Source organism: Gracilinanus agilis, chromosome 5, assembly GCF_016433145.1.
Source record: "Gracilinanus agilis isolate LMUSP501 chromosome 5, AgileGrace, whole genome shotgun sequence".
NCBI classification, from domain to species: domain Eukaryota; kingdom Metazoa; phylum Chordata; class Mammalia; order Didelphimorphia; family Didelphidae; genus Gracilinanus; species Gracilinanus agilis.
In genome coordinates, this window is record NC_058134.1 from 97,420,406 (window position 1) to 97,444,159 (window position 23,754).

At 47.9% G+C, this 23,754-nt stretch overlaps 1 protein-coding gene across 1 annotated transcript in view; it reads left to right on the top strand.

The window, feature by feature from the left end:
• Positions 1-21,540, top strand: part of KCNH2 (potassium voltage-gated channel subfamily H member 2) — a 57,810-nt gene extending 36,270 nt beyond the window's left edge. Inside the window, exons 9-18 of the mRNA XM_044678963.1 lie at positions 5,378-5,800; positions 6,697-7,084; positions 7,773-7,972; positions 10,127-10,379; positions 14,429-14,622; positions 15,757-15,856; positions 17,003-17,278; positions 17,376-17,568; positions 18,319-18,496; positions 20,935-21,540. Of these exons, the coding sequence (XP_044534898.1) occupies positions 5,378-5,800; positions 6,697-7,084; positions 7,773-7,972; positions 10,127-10,379; positions 14,429-14,622; positions 15,757-15,856; positions 17,003-17,278; positions 17,376-17,568; positions 18,319-18,496; positions 20,935-21,084 (2,355 nt within the window). The 3' untranslated portion in view covers positions 21,085-21,540. The remainder of the gene's footprint in view (positions 1-5,377; positions 5,801-6,696; positions 7,085-7,772; positions 7,973-10,126; positions 10,380-14,428; positions 14,623-15,756; positions 15,857-17,002; positions 17,279-17,375; positions 17,569-18,318; positions 18,497-20,934) is intronic.
• The last annotated feature ends 2,214 nt before the right edge of the window (positions 21,541-23,754 follow it).

A 23,754-nucleotide genomic window follows, 5' to 3' on the forward strand; every position in this document is an offset into this window, starting at 1 on the left:
GGGCGGGTGTGAGGGGGAGCCCAACATAGCAGGGGGGAGGGGGGGGAGACTGAGGGAGGGGAGGAGGAGCTGGAGCAGAGGCTCCATCTGCTGCTGTTGGGCGGGCAGCGGGCGGAGTGCAGAGCCCTGGCAGCTGAGCCGGCACTGGGGGGCTGGGGCTCGGCGGGCACCGGATGGCATGAGCGGGGCTGACCACTGTTGCCTGTGCCTGCTGCCAGGGTGAGCCAGCTGTGGGGGACAAAGCCCAGATCCCCCTTTCCCCCCCTGGATCCATGCCAGAGACAGCTCTTGGAGCCTGCCTGCTAGCCCCTGGTGCCCATCCCTTGCTGCCCCTCGCCCCACCTGACCCAGGAGTTCGTGAGGTGCCGTAGAGGGGCAGGCTCAGGCCTCTGGACTGGTGGGCTGGGGAGGGGGGGTATAGAGCCCACCATGTCCACAGCCAGGAAGTTGAGTGGGGCAGGGGCAGAGGCCGGGGCTCTACTGCCCAGGCCCCGGAATGCCCGGGTGCGGCGTGCTGTGCGCATCTCCAGCCTCGTGGCCCAGGAGGTAGGTGACCCACACCTCTCCCTTCCCCTCCACGGATGGGCACTGAGGCAGAGCATTAGGGTTGCATGGGGCCAACGTGGGATAAGAGAGCAGGGAGCCCAGTGATGGTCCCAGGGAAAAGGAGAATGGTACCGGGAAAAGAGGATGATGTGAGGGGATGGAGATCATAGAGGAGCGATAGTCTGATCCTTCTCTCTTTACTGTCCTTTGGCAGGGGCTGAAGGGTAATCCCCAAGACGTTCCATTCAAGGAATTCCCCTTATACAGACCGTCTTTCCTCTGCCCCACTAGGACCATCGATCTTCCAGGATGGGAGGGGGGTACAATGGAAAGAGGAGGATGGGCCCATGTGTCTGGCACAGGGTTACTTCTCTCTGCCTTGAAATCCTAACTGGCAATAGAGTTGAAATCTATTGTATGAAGGACCTCTGTGCTCCTCCCCACGAAGCCATTGCTGTCTTACTTTGTCTTCTAAGTTGTGTATCTCAGCAGAGTTTCTGACTGGGTGTCTTCTGGCCCTTGAGGTCTACAGACTACAGAGGTGGGTAGATATATGAGCCAGAGAGATGGAAAAAGATAGTTATCAAGAGATGGAGCCAGATTCTAAGTAGCACCTCTAATAGCCCCAATACTGCCCCTCCAAGGAGAGAGAGAGCAACAGCCCAGGACTGGAGCCCATCCTTGGCCTTAAATGGGGAGGGCCTGATCCTAGACCCGTCCTTTGCTTTCCTTCTTCACTTAGCCTCAGGGAGGTTTGAGCAACCTCCTATACTCAGGGTCTCTTTCAGCTTTAGAGCAGAAGGTATATCGTTGGAATAGAGGATGAAGTATTCATGGGACAGTGTCCTAGGGGAATCGAGTGATAGAGAAATGACTGAGGCAGAATTGGGAAGGTTGGAGGATGAGTCCTATATAACGGGGGGGGGGGGGGCGGCAGAAAGTCAGGTGAGTAATAGAGTCTCTTGATTGATTAGACCCAGGGCATCTTCTCTAGCCTTCATGGGATAGCAGCAAGGACCACCAGATCACCTCTGGCCAGGGCAGGCTCTTGGTGACTCATTGCTCAGACATCTGACCCTTGAGGGATATCCAGGAGGTCTGGCAGGAGCTTCTGGGTCACTATATGGAGGGGGTAAATGACTTTGCCTGTCTCATACCCCTCCATCCAGATGGGGTTAGTGTGAATGGGATGGAGAGATCCAAGACTGAAAAGCCTATCCAGGTCTGAACCATGGCCTCAGGCTAGAGGTGCAAGATTGGATTTGGTTTGCTTCAGAATCAGACATGGTTCCTTCCATATCAGTCTGCAGCTGAAATCCCCAGGGTGTTCTGGGATCCACAGGGATTCTGAGCCATGGAGATCTGTGGCCTCTTGACCATGCCCTGGGTCCCCAGTCTGCCTGCTTCATAAGTGTGTGTGTGTGTGTGTGTGTGTGTGTGTGTGTGTGTGTGTGTGTGTGTTCTCTTCTCTGCCTTCCCAGAGGCCCTAGCCGGGCTGAAGTCTGGCTATGGCAACAGGGAGGTCTGGTGGGAAGAGCCTGGTGCTGGGAGCCAGGTGATCTGGAGTCTATTCTCTGGTCTGCTGTTACCTAACACAAAGACCTTAAGCAAGCTGCCCGATAGCTGGGCTTCAGTTTCCTGATCTACAAACACAGCCAGGTCGGGGTAGATCCGAGGTTCCTAACCTTTTTTGGTGTGTAATGGATACTGTTTGGCAGCTCTGTGAAGCCTGTGGATCTCTCAGAATCAGGTTATTAAATGCAAAAATACCATCCATAGATCCAGTGGAAAGTACACTAAAATACACTAAAATAAAAAAGGCAGACGACCCTTATTGAAATTCAGTTATCAAAATGTCTTGTTTTCAAAAACAAGTTCATGTATTTACGTAGAAACCCTTGAGCTAAAGGAAGCCTCTTCCAGCTCTTTACATGGTTCTGAGATTATAAAAGGGTGGTAGCGAGCCAGGAAGAGCTGGGATGGGTGATAATGGTAAAGACCAAGTGGCATTTGGGGGCTCATTTATTGCTTTTCATTGCATCCTGCCATCTTGTCTTTAGGACACTTGGGTGAGGGAGGGGAAGCAGATGACCCTGTGCTCATTTGACAGATGTGAGAAGTCTCAGGAAAGTGAAATGAATTGCCAAAATCGCCTTCACATATGTGAAGGTGACGGATGTCAGCCTTAAACCCAGGTTTCTTGGTCCAGGGATCTTTCTGACCCAGCTGGCTGTCTACTGAGTGTGCTTTTGTGAGTGTATGTTTATATTATGGCGGCAGGGGTGAGAGTAATGGACGAGCTGGTGGGAATGGCGATGACTGCAAGGTTGTAATTAAGGGCCTTTGTGAATGGAATTAAGGAAGAGAGGTCAAGGCTTTTTATGAGAACCAGAGGGTTGTGTCCTACAGTATCTGTGGTGGGAGGCCCGGGGGGAGTCAATCACAGGAACTTCAGTCTAGGTGCCTACTCTGACCCCTTTCTTTCCTCATTGTTTGCTGTAGGGACCTTGACCAAATCTCCCTTATTCTACAAATCAGGCATCTTAATCTTTTTGTGAGTATCATAGACCCTTTTGGCATTTTGGGGAAGCCTGTGGACTCCTCACAATGATATTTTTAATGTATAACATTTAAAAAATAGTATTTTTCTCATTCAAGTGCACAAAATCCATCAGTGGACTCCTTGGAGGTGTGTGGATCCCAGGTTAAGAAGCCTATTGTAATGCTTTTGTCGTCTGATTGCCCTTAGACCCCATTTCACGGAGAACTTTTCTTTTTTGAATATCCTAGTCCTCTGACTTACACTGTCTACAGAGAGGGCCACAGTGGTTGAGAGCATGAATTCGGAATACCAAGTGGGAAAATCCCTATCTCTGGGTCAATGCTTGGATCTTTTGAGTCCTGAATATTCCCAGGACATTGTCTGGCATTCCCAGGGATTCTGACATCTCTTCTCTCATGTCCTCTCAATAATCTGTCCTCTTCCCCTTCCCTACTTTACCCCCAAGGGGAGCCTGGTTTAGGCTAATAGCTGCTCCTCCAGCTGGTTTCTTTAGGCTACTGGGAATGTGGAAAAGTGATATTTAGTTAAATGGAGGAGGCTGGAGACTCTGGATGTTGGAAAGACCGAAGCCTGTCTTTCCTCCTTCAGCAAAAGAGTTAAGCTGGCTTGCTGTTGAGATATTAAGGTTCAGATAAGCAACCCTGCCCCAGATACATAGGCCCACCTTCCTTTTTCTAATTTGGAGAGACTTCAGGAGGCTGGTGAATGTGGGAAAGGCCTAGCCTTCTGGGCCACAGTGTGCCTTAGCTACTGAAACGACTAGAGAAACTGAGGATCAAGGGAATGAGAACTGAGATAGACAAAAATTTTGTGACTACTCTTATGTCAGTCTCAGAGTGATGAAATCTCAGATGAATCTGATGCTGGGGACATGACAGTATGATAGAGAGAGAACTATGGGAGATATATGGATAAGTAGAAGATGGGGCACCAGTTTCCTAGTTTTGCACAAACCCCAGGAAGATGAAGGAAAAGGATGCCCTTAGTCTTTTGGTAGGCAGGCTGGGTAGTGGGGGCCACTGCCACAGCTAGGTGGGAGATTACCTCTTCTTTTTCAGTGGCTTTATTACCCATCTCTTACCTCTCCTTCCTCACCTTGCCTCTCTTTCCCTCTACTATATGAACTGTTCTTTGAATCTCCTCTCTAAAGGCACACGGATGTGTATGATTATGTGTACATTTTGTGTGTGTGTGTGTGTGTGTGTGTGTGTGTGTGTGTGTGTGTGTGTAGTTATTCCCCTGGATGGAAGACATGATGATTGACTCTATTTCCTATGCCAGGGGACAGGAGCTGTGCCTGCATACTCTGCTTGTCTGTATATGGGACTAATTGTTTATCTTCATTTTCTCTGGGTTTGAGATAGTCTGTGTTTGTGGCTTCACTTTCTTGGGTTAGCAGAGGGGGCTGGGGCACTTAGATTCCTAGTTTTGGGGGGGGCTAGCAGATCACAGCAGTATCTGACACAGGTCCCCAATTTTGAGACCCTACAAGACTGGACCTGATAGGATCTAGGCTTGTATTATGTGCTAGGATGTATATTACTCTAGCAACATAATACAATGAAACTGGAGGTTTTTTGTTTGTTTGTTTGTTTGTTTTTAAACCCTTAATTTCTGTGTAGTGGCTGATGGGTGGAAGTGTGATAAGGGTGGGCAATGGGGGTCAAGTGACTTGCCCAGGGTCACACAGCAGGGAAGTGTCTGAGGCCGGATTTGAACCTAGGACCTCCCGTCTCTAGGCCTGACTCTCAATCCACTGAGCTACCCAGCTGCCCCTGAAACTAGAGTTTTTTTAATGCACACATTGAGAATGTAGTCTCAGGGGTTACTCTATAGCCAGAGACAGCTTGGTATAGTGGAAAGATCATTGGATTTGCAATCAGACGATCTGAGTGAGAATCCTGGATTTGGCTCTGATCACCTTTGTCTTCTTAGCCTTGCTATTTTCCCTTGTTGAGTCCTAGTTTCCTTATCTGTAAAATGATAGATTTATACTAGATAGTCTCTTCCACATTTATATGTCATTCCTAGGAGTAGTAGTCCCTGGGGTACACTACACTGAATGATGGGAGCTGTAGTTTTCATAATATAAGACATTCAAAGAGCTTTGTTATACCTTCTGACCTTTCTGCCCAGCTGGCGCCTTCCCACTTCTACTGAATCTCTTCATTTGATACTCATTCCTGGCGGTCTTGTCCCTTGGGACTTCTGCCTGTGGGGCCCTGCTCCTTCAGCTCCACATCCCTCTCTTTGCTGACCCTCTCCCAGGTCCTGTCCCTGGGTGCAGATGTACTGCCTGAGTACAAGTTGCAGGCACCAAGGATTCACCGCTGGACCATTTTGCACTACAGTCCTTTCAAGGCTGTGTGGGATTGGCTCATCCTCCTGCTGGTCATCTACACAGCCGTCTTCACACCATACTCAGCCGCCTTCCTGTTGAGTGAGGAGACCCCGCCGGCCCCGGACTGTGGCTATGCTTGTCAGCCTTTGGCAGTGGTTGACCTCATTGTGGACATCATGTTCATTGTGGACATCCTCATCAACTTCAGAACCACCTATGTCAACGCCAATGAGGAGGTGGTCAGCCACCCTGGTCGAATTGCTGTCCATTACTTCAAGGGCTGGTTCCTCATCGACATGGTGGCAGCCATCCCCTTTGACCTACTCATCTTTGGTTCCGGCTCTGAGGAGGTGGGGACAGGGAGAGTGGGAAGGGAGGGGGGGGGAGAGGGAGAAAAGGATGAGAGAAGTGGGAGGCATGAATGGAGAGGAAGAGAGGGAGAAAGGGATGAAGTGACAGATGGAAGGGAAGGAGAGAAGAATAAAGAGAAATGAAATGGCAAGAGAAAGATGACTATAAGGAAACAGAAATAGGATGATGAAGAGAGGGAGAGAAAGAGTAACAAAAGGATGAGAGGCAGGATAGGGATACATGTATAGAGAGGAAGAGAGAGAAAGGGATGAAGGAAAAGGAGAGAAGATAAAAAGTAATAGAAAGATGAAGAGGGAATTAAGAGTGAAATGGAGAAAAGGATGAAGAGAGGAATAGAAAGAGGGAAGGAAGGATGAAGGAAAAATGGAAAGAGGAGATGAAAAGAGCAATGGAAAGAGGGAGAGAACAGAGGGAAGAACTGAGGGAGTAGAGGGAGAAATGAATGGAGGAAGAGGAAGGAAAGATGGAAAGGAGAGAGATGAAAGGATAGAGGAAATTGAAAGGAGAAAGATGGAGGAGCAGGAAAGATGAGTAATGGATAGAGGAAAGGAGGAAAGAGAGATGGAGGGAGAGAGGGATGAAGAGTTGGATGGATGAAGGTAAGGCCTGGAGGATGGGAACAAGTAGAATGAAATCAAAAGGCTGTGGGGTATATATCCTGGATAGCTGTTAATTCTAGAATAATCTCCCTTTAGGACCTTAGTGCCCTGATTGGTCCATAGCACCTCACCCTTTTAGCCAACCCTGGTTTTGCCCCATTCCAGGGTGTTTCCTTCCCCTCCCCTTCCCTGGGGCTTCATTCTTATCATGCTTTCCTTTCCCCCTGGGATTCTGGAGCTAACCCTACCCTTCCCCCTGGCCCTGTGCCTCGCAGCTGATTGGGCTGCTGAAGACAGCGAGACTTCTGCGGCTGGTGCGCGTGGCAAGGAAGCTGGACCGCTACTCAGAGTACGGGGCTGCTGTGCTTTTCCTGCTCATGTGCACCTTCGCCCTCATCGCACACTGGTTGGCCTGCATCTGGTATGCCATCGGCAACATGGAGCAGCCTCTTAAGGACTCGCGCATTGGCTGGCTACACAACCTGGGCGACCAGATTGGCAAGCCTTATAATGGCAGTGGCTCAGGGGGCCCTTCCATCAAGGACAAGTATGTCACTGCCCTCTACTTCACCTTCAGCAGTCTAACCAGTGTGGGTTTTGGCAATGTCTCCCCCAACACCAATTCTGAGAAGATCTTCTCCATATGCGTCATGCTAATTGGCTGTGAGTGCCAGCTTTGGGGGTGGGTGGGAAGAGGGGGTAATGGGAGGAAGGAAGCTTGAGGGGCCCACAGATGGGCAATGGGGTTGGGGCTGAGCAGTGGGGAGATGGACAGGGAAGAGGGACAGGTGACTAGAGGTTTTTTCTTTTTCTTTTTTTTTTTTTTCAAACCCTTACCTTCTGTCTTAGGATCAATACTATATGTTGGTTCCAAAGCAAAAGAGTGGTAGGCAATGGGGGTTAAGTGACACAGCTAGGCAGTGTCTGAGGCCACATTCTAACCTAGGACCTCCTGTCTCTAGGCCTGGCTCTCAATCCACTGAACCATTTAGTTGCCCCCTGGAGTTTTTTTTTTTTTTTTTTTTTTTAAAGAAGATGGGCTTTTAAGGTAAGAGAGGATGGTTTAGGTATAGCAATAGGAAACTTTTGGGAGTTGGAGGGCCAATTGGACTTTGGAGGACTTTGGGAGGGCAGAAAAGCTGGTTTAGGTTGCAAAGGAGAAGGGCAGCCTAGAGGGGCTTGGCATTCAAGCTCAGGTGTTTTTGTGGAGAGAGAGAGAGAGAGAGAGAGAGAGAGAGAGAGAGAGAGAGAGAGAGAGAGAGAGAGAGCGCTAGAGAGCTCTAAATGGAGGGTTCCCACAGGCAAAAGAAGTTTCCTTGTTGGCTGATGCTTTTGCCCCTCTGTCCCCCAGCTCTGATGTATGCCAGCATCTTTGGCAATGTGTCAGCCATCATACAGCGACTGTACTCAGGCACGGCCCGATACCACACCCAGATGCTTCGAGTCCGTGAGTTCATCCGCTTCCACCAGATCCCCAATCCCCTGCGACAGCGTCTGGAGGAGTATTTCCAACATGCATGGTCCTATACCAATGGCATTGACATGAATGCGGTGAGGAGGACAGGGGAGATACCATGGCTTATGGGATATGGAGGTCTGGAGATATCAAGAGTGAGAAGAATAGGGGTTAGAATCAGGCAGCTGAAATGTAGAGACCAGAGTTAGAGAAGCAGGAGAGGTGTTTAGAGAGATCTTAAACTAGAAAGATGGTGGTCAGAAGAGATGCAAGAAGTAAGGGAGACCAGGATTTGGAGGACTTAGTGGCTTGATACCCTTCATTCTACCTAGTGCATCATCAATATGGCTAGGGAGGGAGCAGAATGGAGGATAGGGAGAGAGAAATTTACTTAACATTTATTAAATGCCTTCTTAGGTGCTAGTCACCATGGTGGCCAATTGTAATGCAAAGAGGAAAATGAAATAGTTCTTGATTTTAAGTAGCTTAAATTCCACAGGGATTCTACTTTGTTTCTTAGCAAAGATATAGGTAGAAACTCTTAGTAGTAGTCTGAGCTCTGATCTCTTTGTCTTCTCATCCAGAGGGTTCTTGCAGCCCTTCTCAACCCTAAGCCTTGGACAAGGCCCATGGGTGGTGGTCCTTATCAACTCTGAAAGAGCATGGCAAAACCAAAGGTCCTTATGCTCTGTTTTCAGCTCATGTCAATTCACAGGGTAGGAATATAACCCTTTCCCTGTGCCCTTAGCTTCCAATAATTGCTAGTTCATCCTAAGATGAACCTGGTTTTCCCTCTAGCCTTCTTTCCTCCATATTCAAGCCTCTGACCTCTGACCCTCTCTTGCTCCTTTTCCATTTCTATGGCCTCAGAGATCTTGGCCTTTTTCTTCTTACCTCATTCTCTAATTCTAGCCCAATAGATTGTAACTTAGGAGCCTGTGAGATTTTCAACCTCATGTTTTCTTGTTCTTGGCTTGATAGCTTGGTGGGAATTCTAGCCTTATTGGGTTCTTGGATGCATCCCACCATGCTTAGGCCTTTCCTTTTCCAAGGGAATCTTTTCTTTACAGATGGAACTCTATGGGGTCATTGACGAACTTATGGGAGCCAGTAATACAGAATCTTGGAAGGTGGGGTCAGTGGTAGGACATAATTGGGGTTAGATTATCCTTAAAGGGAGCTTGGTTATTTTAGTTGGTATCCTGTCACTTAGGCACTTTCCCAGGCTGGTCCATGGATTGGGGAAAGAGATTCTTGGATGTTGGCCTTTTTGCCTAGCAAGCCATGGGAGTGTGCTCAGCTTGTGTTGGGGAGGTTGACTATCCCAAAGAGGGAGGGGAAGGAGAGTGACAAGAGAGGAAGGGAACATGCAGACCATCACCTTACACCATAAACTATAATCAGCTCAAGATAGATATGTGGCCTAAATATAAAAGGTCACACCATTAGAAAATTAGAAGGGAACAAGATGAGATTCTTTCACAGTTATAACTGGGAGGAAAATTCTTAACTGAACAAGGGTTAGAGGAGATTACCAAAGATAAAGTAGATAATTTCCATTACGTGAAACAGAAAAGTTTTTTTTTTCTTGAATAAAACCAGTGCAGCTAGGGTAGGAAGAGAAGAAGTTGATTGGGAAAGAACTGCTTTGCATCAAGAGTCCGTTAGCTCAGAAATATAGGGAATTCACATAAATAGATAAGACTGAGAGGAAGGGAGCTGAACTTGAATGGGACACCGTAGCTGGCCCTAGGTACTTGAAGAGATGTCATGTGGGAGACTTGTTCTGCTTGGCTCTAGAGGGCAGAAATAAGAGTAGTGAGCAAAAGGTGCTGAGAGGCAGATTCTGACTAAGTCAAACTTGTCAGTGATTAGAACAGTCCAAAAGCCTCGAAGGTTCCTTCTAGCTCTCGCTCTGTGATCTGGTGAGACATGTACTAGGCTGCCTCAGGAGAGAGTGGGTTCCCTAGCCCTGGAGGTCTTCTGGTAGTGACTTGAGACCCACTTTTCAGAGACGTGCAGGGGAGATTCCTCTTGAGGTCCAGGTTGAAGTGATGGCCCGTGATTCTATGAAGGCGATGCCGGATTAGAAGGATAGGATTTGGGGAGCCTGCAGCTGTGGGGGCTGGGTAGGGCTAACCTGGGGAGTGGGGAAAGAGCCTCTCTGGAGGGCAGTGCCCTGGCTGAGGTACCTGTCTCTACTCCCTACCCTGTCGCTGTCTCCCTTCCCTCCCCCGTCCTGGCCCCAGGTGCTGAAGGGCTTCCCTGAGTGTCTCCAGGCTGACATTTGCCTGCACCTGAACCGTTCCTTGCTACAGCACTGTAAACCCTTCCGAGGGGCCACCAAGGGCTGCCTGCGGGCACTGGCAATGAAATTCAAGACCACTCATGCGCCCCCTGGGGACACACTCGTACATGCTGGAGACCTGCTTACAGCCCTCTACTTCATTTCTCGAGGCTCCATTGAGATCCTACGTGGTGACGTGGTTGTGGCCATCCTGGGTATGGGCCTGGAGGGTGGGTTCAATGGGGAAATGTATGGGGAAAGAAGATGATAGGGTGAGGGGGGAGGAATCTCATCCTCAGCACCAGGGGTGAGGGTCAGAGAATGGGTTTGGGAAGCAAGGAAGTCAATTTGGTCTTGATTCCTGGGGCTTTGGTCCATCATGAGGAATGATTCCCGTCGGTGAACTCCAGCATCGCTCCAGGCCAAACTCAAAAGGTCTCTGCCCCAGCCAGAGCATCATGGGGTTGGCTTCTGTGTACAGACTTTTTCTGGTTCTCCTCGCTCCCTTTGACCAGTAATGTGAGAGTGGCTAGTATGTTAGTATTTGACCCACCAGAGGTGATAAAGTAGAAGTTAGAAGCCTCTTGAGGGCACAGATGGCCCAGGGTTTTGAACTTCTTTGGGGAATAGGCCCCAGAGACCACTTCAGAAACACAGCTGTCAGGAATTAAAACTGATGCCTGGCATTGAAAAAGACTTGAAACTCCTACCTAACCCCATCTTCCCTCCAACTGTCAAGACTTGGATGGGAGCCTTAACTCCAAGTTCCCACTCTGACACCTTATTAGTTGAGTGATCTTGGGCAATTATCATCACAACTCCCTTTTCCATAGGATCATAGCATTAGAGCTAGAATGGACCTTGGAGGTCATCAAGCCCAAGGGCCAACAATGGCAAAATGATTTGCTCAATGTCACACAGCCAGTCAGTGTTTAAAGATGAAACTGAACTTAGATTTTTTTGACTCCAAGTCTAGTGTTCTGTCCACTATTCCATGCTAATTCCTACTCTTTAGGGTTTACAGAACACTTTCTTCACAGTCCTATGAGGCTATATCATCTCTATTTTTTTTAATGAGCAAACTAATGCGCAAAGAGATTAAGCGATTTGTTCAACAGCAACACAGCTAATATGGGTAAGAGCTGGGATATGGCCTGAAATCCTCTAATTACAAGACTGGTGCTCCTTTTACCATACAGCACTCATGAGCTCTTTGGGCCTGTTTCCTCTGTGTTTAATGAGTTTTAATTTTAAGGTCCTTCTAACTCTGACTTTGTGGGGTTTCTTTGTTCCTATAAACTTGATTTCACCTAGAGGGACAATGTAATTTGTCCTTGGTCCTGTGCTTCAAGGATAGTCCTGAATAGAAGTGGAAAGAAGAGTAAGGCAGGGGATTGTGATGGGGGAGGCATCAGTCTGGTTAGCTTAGCTAGAGCTGAGAGAAGTCAAGGAGATGAGCTCTTTCCACATGGAGGACAGTTTGAATGACCATACTTTACTTCTTGGCTGTGGCAGCTGAGAACTAAGCCTGAGGTATGAACAGTTCAACCTCTTCTGATGACTGAAGGGTAACTTATAGCACAGGCAATAGCAACTATATATATATACATACATACATATACGTATATATACACACACACATATATTTGTATATATACATGTACACATATATGTACACATATACCTATGTATATAAAATTGAATATAATTATATAAAAAGATGATAAGAATGAAATAATTATTAGAGCACATGATAAATAGGTCAAAAAGTCCCAAAAATTAAAAAAAAATTTTAAACCCCTCACCTTCCATCTTAGAATCAATACTTTGTATTGGTTCCAAGGTAGAAGAATGGTAAGGGTTAGGCAATGGGGGTTAAGTGCCCAGGGTCACATAGCTAGGAAGTGTCTGAGGCCAGATTTAAACCCAGGACCTCTTATCTCTAGACCTGGATCTCAATCCACTGAGCCACCCAGCTGCCTCCAGAATAAGCAATTTTTTGAGCAAAAGTAAAATCTGAAAGACACATATGCTACCATTCAATTTGTTGAATGCAACCAAATGTGACTTAGCTCCAAATGGAACTTAGGAAATGAAGATGATCCAAGAGTAGAATCAAAAGGCCCCCTCAAGGGGCAGCTGGGTAGCTCAGTGGAGTGAGAGTCAGGCCTAGAGACAGGAGGTCCTAGGTTCAAACCCGGCCTCAGCCACTTCCCAGCTGTGTGACCCTGGGCAAGTCACTGGACCCCCATTGCCCACCCTTACCAATCTTCCACCTATGAGACAATACACCGAAGTACAAGGGTTTAAAAAAAAAAAAAAAGGCCCCCTCATAGGTAACACCCACATGAACTAAGCCAATAATATATTGACAAAGAACCATCAAACAAATGACTGAGTTCTGTGGATTTCTTTGACAATTCAGGACCAGGTCTATGTCACCAGAAACTACAAAGGGTTATCATTAAGAAACCTAGGCAGGTGGCAGCTGGGTGGCTCAGTGAATTGAGAGCCAGCCTAGAAATGTATGTCTCTGGGCAAGTCTCTTAACCCACCTTGCCTGGCCCTTCCCCCTCTTCTGCCTTGGAACCGATACACAGTATTGATTCTAAGATGGAAGGTGAGGGTTAAAAAAAAAGTCTAGGCAGCTAAGTGATGCAATGATTAGAGAGCTTCGAACCTGAAGCCAGGAAGATTTAAGTTTAAATCCTGTTTCAAATAACCTACTAGCTGTGTAATGCTAGGCAAATTACTTAATCTGTCTTCCTCTGTTCCTCAGTTGTAAAATGAATAGAATAATAACTCCTGCCCTTCTAGGATTGTTGTGAAGGTCAAATGGGATGATATCTAAAGCATTTCATAAACATTAAAGCCTATATAAATACTAGCAATTATTATTAGTTAATATTAGAATTAATAGACAGTGTAGATTATACATAGAAATGGTAGATTGCCATACATCACTGTAGAACATAACTTGAGTACATTCTGAATTCCTAAGCAAGATGTGACCTGTAGGCTAGAATTTCCCATCAAAACTGATTCTGTTGTGGACAGACAACAGTGAATACCTCAAAATATCCTGGAGAACTCAGCCAATATACTGTATCATTATCACAGACTGAACTGTTGCCCATGAATACCCAGAGATAACAGTTGCTTATAAAAACTCAAGAACAACATTTTAATCGACGTTGCCATCCCAAATATTCATAATCTCCACATTACATGCAATGGAAAGCTTTTAAAATATAAGGACCTGGCCAGGAAGATCAAACTAACATAAAAACGGGTGAGATATAAATTTTCCCTGTTATCCTGCTTGCAACAGGAGTTGCACTGAGGATGTTTTCAGTGAATCCACGGAGGATAAGCTCACATCCTAATATTCTTATTGCACTACAGAAAGCAATTATTTTAGCCACCCATGCAATAAAACACTGAAGATGGAAGAAAATAGAGCAGAATAGTGACTTTTTTCAGGATTGTTTCTATCTGAACACCAGTGAAAAAGATTTGAAAAAGAAAATACATTTGAAAGGTGTTTTTACTTATATTATCTGATTTGATTCTCATAACCACCCGAATGAAGGAGGTAAAGTAGGGATTATTAGGCTGCTAAGTGGCACTACAGCCCAGGATTTAGAGGCAGGAAGATCTGAGTTAAAATCCTTCCTCAGGCACTTAAAGATATATGACCCTGGACAAGTCACCTGACCCTTCTGTTTCCTCAATTTCCTCATATGTAAAATGGGGATAATAAGAGCATCTATAGCACTGTTGTGAGGGATCAATGAGATAATATCAAATACCTACAAACCTTTGATGATGATATACAAATGCTAAGTACTATTATAATTTTTATATGTTTATATTATACATATATGAATTATATATTTATGAGTCTGAGAGAGTCAATTAGTAAGTGGCAGAGCCAGGACTTGAATGCAGACCTCCAAGCACAATATTCTTTCCAGTATATATATACCATACTCTATTCTCTGCCTATGGAGGTAGGGAGTGGGGAGGCACTTTCTTTTTTTCTGGGGAAAAGCCAACAACATGAACATGCATACATGTATAATGTGCTGCTAGTGGGATTTGAGGACTAGAACGGTGCTGGGGAGTTGTTAGCTGGATGGCAGGCATTGGCCAGAAATCATTGTTGAAGGACCGTATTTGCTTCTCCGTGGTGGTTGGCATGGGTAGTGGTGGAGCAGGCTTCATGAATTCTGGGCTGATGATACACTCCTTCCTCTCCTAGGGAAAAATGACATCTTCGGAGAGCCCCTAAACTTGTATGCACGGCCAGGCAAATCCAACGGAGATGTCCGGGCTCTCACTTATTGTGACTTGCACAAGATCCAGCGGGATGACCTTCTTGAGGTCCTGGACATGTACCCTGAGTTCTCTGATCACTTCTGGTCCAGCTTGGAGATCACCTTCAACCTACGTGATGTGAGTGACCTGCACCAAGAGCCACATCATGAGCTGACTCTAGCCCGGCTTCACAACTCCCCAAGCCTTGACCTTGGTCCCCAAGACATATAAGAATAAGATGCCACCTTGAATTTGTATGATTCCTTATAGTTTCCATAGCAATTCCATCTCTTCTGGTAATAACACTTAGGAAACAGGTAGGGCAGGTGTTATTTGTCCCTGTTTCACAGCAGAGGAAACTGAGTCAAGTCATAGTTACCAATGAGTAGAGCTGGAATTCAGCCGGGGTCTTTTAGTTCCTGGTTAGGAATACCTGAGTCCTAGTCTTTGACCACTGCTTCACTGGTCAACATTGGGCTATACCTTTGACTTCTTTGGATCTTTGTTTCCTTAGCTGTGAAACAGAATGATGATTGCTCTTGTGCTCACTTCTCACAGAGGCACTATCAGATAAGATATTGGTTTAAAAGGGCTTTGGAGAATTAGAAGAGATTGTATAGTATAGCTAGATCTCATAAGAGTATAACAGGTATAGTTACCTGTTACTGCAACTAGGATTCTGGCTCTGATGTCTGTTCTGGTTTAGAGGTTACTTATAGCAATAATAATAATAACAATAACAATAAATATAAATATAATAATATATTTAGATAGTGTTTTAAGGTTTGCAAAGCACTGTGAGTATGTTCTTAGCTGATCCTCACAACAACCCTGTGAAGTAGATGCTAATATTATTCTCATTTTACAGATGAGGAAACCAAGTCTGGGAGAGATTAGGTAACTTGCTTAGGGTCAGAGAGCTCATTGGTGTCTTGAGGGAGGATTTCAACTCAAGTCTTCCTGAATCTTAAGTCAGATACTCTTCTTCACCGTAACACCTAGCTGCTTTCTTACTCAAAAACTCCAAATCCTCTCACTCCAGAACATCTCCTCTTCCTTACGTCCTTGGATGGCCCCTTAGCTCCTTCCTTCTCGGCTCTGTCAGGCTTTCTTACCCGACCCAGAGAGGCCTGAGCATGAGAGCATTTGAGCATGATCTCTGGCTACTTCTACCCTCCTCCTGTTCCTCCATCTCCCTCTAGCAAGACTAGTTTCTGGGGACGAGGGTAGGAGAGGGAGGAGAGAAGGGCCTGACCTGGCTCTTCATTCCAGACCAATATGATCCCTGGTTCTCCGGGCAGCACTGAACTAGATGGTGGCTTCAACCGGCTTCGCAGACGCAAGTTGTCCTTCCGCCGCCGAACAGACAAGGGTGAGTGATGGGTGGGTGGGGACCAGCAGGGTTAGAAGGAAGTAGGGGGTTTCTATGCTAGGGATTTGGGAGACCAGGAGTCAGGTGCTTTGGCCGGGTCACGCGAGGCTGGCCTCCTCACTGTCCCAGACCCCTGTCACAGGCATTTCTGCCTTTTCACTGTTGCTCATTATTCTCCTTGCTTGGAATGGCTCTCTCTGCCCATCTAAAGGCATCCTCCAGGATCTGTCTGCTAGTTCAAGGCCTGCCTCTTCCACGAAGTCTTCCCTAGCCATTCTGGCCCCTACTGACCTCTCCTGACTTCCCCCTCTAGTCCATACTGATCTCTGCTGATCTCTTCCTTTAGCCCACACTGAATCCTACTGATCTCTGAGTTCTGCAGCTCTTAGAGTCTGTACTGCACAATTAACATTTAATTATATGCTGTCTGATATTATTCACTGTGGTTTTTATGTGTGTGAGTCCTGTCTTCCCGGCTAGACTGTAAGCTCCCTGAGGGCAGGGACTGTGTCTTGTACTCCTTCTGTATCCTCAACAGGGCTGGATGCATAGTAGGTGCTAATTCTCTGGAATGGAACTAGGAGAAAATGGGGGGGGGGGTAGGGCTGAGGGGAGCTGAGAGGGGCTGAGAATGCTGGGTCCCAGGATGTGAGGCAGAGGAGCAGGATGAAGGGATGTTGGGTTCTGGAGGGCCACATCAAGTTCACTAGTCTTTATTGAGCGCCTACTATGTGCCCAGCCCTGTGCTAGGCTATGCTGTGGGGGATACAAGAGGAGAAGCCATGGGCCCTGGCCTCCAGGAGCTTACACTCTAGTTGGGGACCCAAGACTCCCACACAGGGAACAACAGCGAATGATTGCAAGACAATGCATGGTCAAGTGCTAGATTGTGTGACAAGCAGACTGTAAGTGCTGTAGGTAGAGGGTGGGTGGTGGGTGGGCTAAGGGTGCCAAAGAGAGTGGGAGGGGGAGGGTTGAGGGGCCCAGGAAGCTTGAATCTAGTCCTGCCATAGCTCCTTCCCAGTCTCCAAACCCTTGCTTTTTAACTCCTCCTTCCATGCCCCCTAGGCTCACCCTTCTGGCCCAGAATGCATGGTCCTCATTCTTCCCTTCTCTTCAGTTGTCCCTGTTCTCTGTTTGCCACAGACGCAGAGCAGTCAGGAGAGGGGTCGGTGGTGGGGCTGGGCCGAGAAGGGATGGGAGCTGGCAGCCGAGCACGGTCTGGGGGACCATGGGATGAGAGTCCGTCCAGCGGTGCCTCCAGCCCAGAGAGCAGCGAGGAAGATGAGACTCCAGGTCCTGGCTCCAGTCCACTCCGTCTGGTGCCCTTCCCCAGCCCACAGCCTCCTAGGGATCTGCTAAGTGGGGAACCCATGGCTGAGGAGGCTGAGAAGGGCAGTGACACCTGTAATCCCTTGTCAGGTATGGGGTTCGAGGTGGGAAGGGACGAGTGGGTCACTCGCTTGGTTTCTGCCCTCTACCCTACTCTTTGCTCCTTATCCTCTCCATTTGGCTCCAGGTGCCTTCTCAGGGGTATCCAACATCTTTAGTTTCTGGGGGGACAGTCGGAGCCACCAGTACCAGGAACTGCCAAGATGTCCAACCCCAACCCCTACCACTGGGCTCCTCAACATCCCATTGGCCAGCCCTGGCCGACGGCCGCGAGGTGATGTAGACAGCAGACTCGATGCCCTACAGAGACAGCTAAACAGGTATTGTCATTCTGGGCCAGAATCAGCACCCTGTCCTGTCCTTAGCCAGGAGCACCCACTATCTCCATCTCCACCCCTTTCCCCCATGCCAGCACCTCTCAGCCTCCCCTGCACTTTCCTGTTCAGCAGGTCCTGGGGCTGCATGTCGTGTGTGCCGGAATTTGTCCATATTTGGGGGCACAGAATAAGTGGGACTCTATGTGGGGCATTTGAAGATCTGCATGTTGTGATAACAATACACATTCCAACGTATGGGAAATGCTTTCCTCATTACCTATGCCTTTATTTCTGTACATGTTTCTCTGCATAGCTGTATGCATGTACATGTCTTTCACAGGAATTGGGGTTTGGTCTTTCAAGAGATGGGAATTAGAATTCTAAAAATGGGCTAAGGGGGTTTGTGTTGGTGGATGTGGATGTGGATCAGCCTCTGCGTGTGTGTTTGCGGGGGTGTGTGTACATGAGTCTCCTTTTGGGGAACGAATAGGGAGGGGGTCCCAGTCAAAGTGAGACTGTACGGATCTGTATGGAGATCCAGCACACCACTGAGTTGAAGTGTCCTTCTGGGTGAGCTTGTCCTTAGCCAGCTCCATCAGCCAGCCCATCCTCAGCAGCTGGGTGCCCTGCCTCTCTGAAATGTGGTCCTTGCACCTGCTCACTACCGCTCCCCTCATTCCAGACACTGAAGTGTCGAGGTGGCCCCCTCCTTCCACGTTGCCCATTTTTCCATTCTTCCCATCAACCCCATAGGCTGGAGACACGCCTCAGCACTGACATGGCAGCTGTCTTGCAGCTGCTACAGAGACAGATGACGTTGGTCCCCCCAGCCTACAGCACCGTGACTCCCCCTGCACCTGGTCTCTCCTCCGACTCCCCTTTGTTGCCTGTCAGCCCCATCCCCACTCTCACCCTTAACTCGCTTTCTCAGGTAAGTTGCAGCAGGTTGCCCCCACTTTGATTCTGCCTAAGGCCTCTCCCAAGTCTGGTAGCTACCCTTCCTCCCTTTTAGCTCAGCAGTTTCTTTGATTGATTATCAAATTTTGGTTGCTAACATCCAAATGTTTTGAACCCTAAGGGTATCTATCCTCTCCTCAGTTCTCCCTGCTCCCCCCATCTTTTATTTTGGAGGCTGCATGGCCCATGGGAAAATGTAGAACTTGGATTTGAAGTCTCTGGGGTTGTCTTTCAGCTCTGCTCCTTGTTGCCTCTGCAGCCTTTGCCAAATCACTTAACCTCCCTGAGCCCCAGTTTCTTCATCTGCAACATGGACAAGAAGGCCTCTAAGGTCTCTTCCAGCTCTCAATCTATGATATTACGACCCTACAATATTCCCTGTCCCTTGCCCCTCAACCAAGTGTACATCTACTGATTGCATTGGCCCAACGCTTAGCAACCACATTGACCTCGTTGGCAGGACAAGCAACAGCTGTGGGGTCTCTTAGCCCAGAGGAATGAAGGTGGAAGAAGGCAGAAAGGAGGAGGAAAAAGGGGGGGTGAAATTGTTTCTACTTGTGACTAAAACATTTTAATTAAAAAAAAACAAAAGGAAAAAGGAAGGGAGTGGGTGGGTGAGAGGAGAGGAAAGGGGCTGGAGGATCGAGGGGGATGCTAAAAGCTGGAGCTTTTAGAACAGCTGGTTGAAATTCAGAAAACCAATGGAGCACCTGAGCAACTGGTTTGACTGATTTGTTGTTTTGTTACTGAGCTAAACCGACCCATTCAGGAGTTTGATTGTTCATATGTTCATTCACTCATTCATTCATTCAGTCTTAGTGTGAAGGGACCAGTCAAAGAAAAGAGAACTGGCACCAGGGGTTATCTTTAGGCCACTGGCTGCCCTGGCTTAGCTCATAATCTCCCCACATGTTGTCCAGTATGTCACATGTTCCTTATTGCTCTCCTGACCAACGGAGGAGGAGGTTGGATTAGTTTAATGGAAAATTGTTCTTTACAAAACCATGCTGGTTTTTATTTCATACTGTGATCCCCTCTGAGGCATTCAATACCTCCTAGGCCTGCCTTGATTTGCTCTGGCAAGGGCACTTGAGGCTAAGATGAAGTGGCTAACTGATAAGGCCATCATCTTCCCTTCCTCCATTGGATGATAGAGCTCTAAACTCTCCCATCTCCAGGCTTCAGGTGGCCCAGCACCACTCCTGAGCTCCTCAGGAGAGGTAGCTTGTCGGTCCTTGTCCATCCCGGTGCATTCTGAGGCAGCCTTTGCCCATTTCCTCTTCTCCTTCCTCCCCTCCCAGCTGGCACTCACTCCTTCCCTTTCCATATGCTGCCTGCTCCTGTTTGCCGACACCAGAGCCCACATCAGCAAATGTGACAGTCTCCACTCTTGGCCTCCCCCGCAGAGATCTCACCAACAAACCTGTCAGCATACACAAAATGCTCCTTCTCCTCCTCTCCCTGGTTCTCTGCAGCCCCTCTGATAGCCCAGTGGGCCAAGGTTGAGGGCTGGGGTCCATTTCTAGACTCTCTGCATGGTCTCCTGTACAGAGAAAGGAGTGTGCTCCTCACCTCAGTGTTTGAGCCCTATTTGGAGGCTGGCGAGTGTCTCCTCACCCTGGTCTAGGATCAGCTGTAGCCACAAATCAGCCGTTCCATTCTCAGAGCATCCTTCCTCCAAGACCTTGGGGGAGGCAGTGTGTTCAGTCTCCAGAAGCTTATGTACCATATTTCTTTTAGTCATTCTCCTGGGCACATATATTTTGTTTCTAGTTATTTACTACAACAAAAAACACTGCTATAAATATATATATTTTGTGTATATGAGTCCTTTCTGTCCATCTTTGACCTTTTGGGTTAAAAACCTAGTTGGGATGCAGCTGGGATGGTGCATAATTTAGTGACTTTTTGTCCTGAGGCTTGAGGTTCTGAACTCTCCTTTTTTTTTTTTTTTTTTTTTTTTAAACTATTCTGATTCTCCCCAGTCCTGGAGGGTAGAGGAAAAACTCCTTAGGACACCCCAGACTGTCCAGGCTTTTCCCCAGAGCCATCTCAGCTAGCTCCTTCCTGTCCATCTTGAAATTGTCATTCATCCTTCGGCTGCCTATTGGTACCCATTCAGGGATACCCATTCTCCTGATGGCTCCCCTTTTGGCCTCGAATCTCCCTTCTGCTTCTCTGATGCCCCTCTTTGTTTTCTAGTCCTTTACTTGGTTCTCCTGACTTCCATTTCACTGACCGCCCTCTTTCCCTTCCTTTCTCTCAACCTTCCTTTCCCCCCATCCTCTTTTCTGTTTCTTCCTCTCTGTTCCCTGACTCTTTTCTGTTCCTCCTAAATCTCCCTGATATCTGATCTTCTAGGTTCCTCTGACCCCTCTTTCTGTCTCCCACCCCTTTCTTTGTTCTCTGCAGGTTTCCCAGTTCCTGGCGTGCGAGGAGCTCCCTCCAGGGGCTTCAGAGCTCTCCCACGACGGCCCTGCCCGACGCCTCTCCCTGCCCGGGCAGCTGGGGGCCCTGACCTCCCAGCCCCTGCACAGACATGGCTCAGACCCGGGCAGTTAGTGGGGCAGCTAGGTGGACATGTGGCTCAGCCCAGGCCCCTGTGGCCCTGCACAACCCTGGGCCCTCTCCCCTATACAGTCTTCCCTCCCCTGGAGAGGAGACTGGGGAATGGTCAGAAGTGGGGGGATTAGAGGGGAGCAATGGGGTCACTTTCCTTTCCCCCAGAGCTCGGGATATTCTCCTTCCACCAGGTTCCCCTTGTCCCACCTCCCCCCCCACCGCCAGGGCGAGGGTTGGAGCCCCAGGGCCAGGTTGGCACCTCTTGGGGGCGTTGGACTGTGGGTCTCTGGTCCTTCCCCACCCTCCCCCCGGCTGCCCTGGGGGCATTAGCTGGTCTAACTGCCCGGGAGGGACATGGCCCTGGGGCCTCAGGCACCTCAAGGACTCTACTGCTATTTACTGCTCTTATTGTTAAGGATAATAATTAAGGATCATTATGAATCATTAATGAAGATGCTGATGAATATGAATAATAAATAATTATCCTGAGGAGAAACCAGTGATGTTGCCGAGGAATAGGTCTGCATGTATATATATCTGGGGAGCTGCTCAGGACTTTGTAGCCTGGAGGTTAGCTCCTCAATCTTGCTGCCTCGGCCAGCATCCTACCTATGTTCCAGGGGGAGGAGGCAAGTTCAGTATCCTCGAGGCATCCATACCTCTGGCAGATGTTTACATTCCCTAACAGGGGCCCCTGCTTTCCCCTGGGTGTATTGGGTTGAAGACTTTCCTGTAATCTTGACAATTCAGTGACCAGAGAAGGATGCTAAGGAAACTAAGGTCTTGGGCATTATGATCCCATTAGTTGGCTGACTCCATTCTGGTCTGTGGCTACCAACTGACCCCTGACCCTAGCTAGGGGCTGATTGCTAGGCTGGGCCCAGGCCCCAGCCAGGGACTCATTCTGACTGTTCATATGCTATCTATCCCATGATCCCAGCCACTCTCAACCACGCCTGCTGCTCCATTCCTAACTCGGCCAGGGAATCGCTCCTAACTCCAGCCGGTGTTTGACCCCTAACTCTGGCCAAGTGACTATTTGTACCACACAGTGACCTCTAATTCCAACCATAGATTTACCTCCTAACCCAACCACTGGCTAACCCACTAATCCTACTTACAGAGTCCTACCCTGCCTACTACTGGCTGATTCCAAATGGATGTCCTGACCAACCTCTAATCCCTGCCAGGTACTAACTCTTAAGCCTGACCACAGGCTGACCTAATTCTGCCAATAGATACAGATAAAAACTTTAATCCTGACTATTTCCTGGTGCCTGACCCTGGCCAGAAAATGATTCCGAAGTTCTAGACACTTGGATGACCTTAATCCCATCCACCTCCCTCCCAAATTCTTTCCCTTGGAGTTGTCCATCTGCACCTTTGGATAAACGGCTCATAGGATCATTCCTTTAGAGCTGGAAGGGATCTTAGTGATCACCAAGTCCAACTCCACCTCCCACTTGCCTTTCACAGAGAAGGAAGCAGACCTTTGAGGTTAAATGCCCAACGGAGTCCACAGGCACGAAGTGGCAGGGTCAGCATTTGATCCCAGGTTCTTTGCAGAACCAGCATCTCTTTCTACACCACCATGTGAATTGCATGTAAAAACTGGGAGTGTTGCTGAAAACTTTGCCTGGATGTGGACAAAGAACAGCAGTGATTAGGGAGCTCCTGTCCAGGTCACCAGCTGTCCTCTCTGCTGGCTATTAATAGGGTCAGAATATTTCTTCCCATTATGCTATCAATCAATCAGCCACATTTATTAAGCACCGCCTATATGCTAGGGATTGTGCTGAGTACTGAGACTTCGAAAGGAGGCAAAAGATAGCCTCTGCCCTCAGGGAGCTAAGGATCTAATGGGGAAAATATAAACAAAGTAGGCTGTCTATAGGAGAAATAGGAAATTATTAAATGAAGGAAAGCACTAGAATTAAGAGAGGCTAGAAAAGAACTCCTGTAAAAGATGGGATTTTAGTTAGGACTTAAAGGAGGCCAAAGGAGTCAGTAGGTAGGTCCTGGCATGAGCCAGAGAGTGTGAAAGGGAACCTGAAACTGAGGTCAGAGGACTTGGGCTCACATCCTGCCTCTGCTGTTAACTAGCTGTGTGATCTTGGGCATGCCACTTCATTTTCTTTTTCAGATGTCTTCCAGGGTCTCTTCCAACTTTAGATTTGTGATCCTTCAGCCTCTTGGTCTATGGGAACCTGAAAGTGCCTTCCTTGGTACAGGGGCAAGACTGACCTGAGTTGATTGGTTCTGACTGTCTCTAAGCTCCCCATGGTCTTTCCCGACAGAGGAGCCCAATAATTAGGAAAATGAGCTTCACTGGTAGCATGTGCTTTTAGGGTTCAGAACCTGGGAAGAGGCTGGCACTGGGGTGTTTGGCCCTTTTCTGTGGCCCTGGCTTAGCTGAAGAGAGTTGGAGAGGAAATTCATAGACTCTTCAAATGTTAGTGTTTTAAGGGACCTTAGAAGTCTTTTAGTCCATCTTGCTCATAATGCAGATGTGGAAACCAAGAACCAGGGAGGGCAAATGACTTTGGATGAGACAGATATAGCAATGGCAGGGCTAAGAGCAGAACCTAGATTATCTGATTCCCAGGCTGGCATTTTTTCCATGAGTACGCAAATTCTCTTCATTCTGTTTAAGGAGGCTTAGTCCCTATG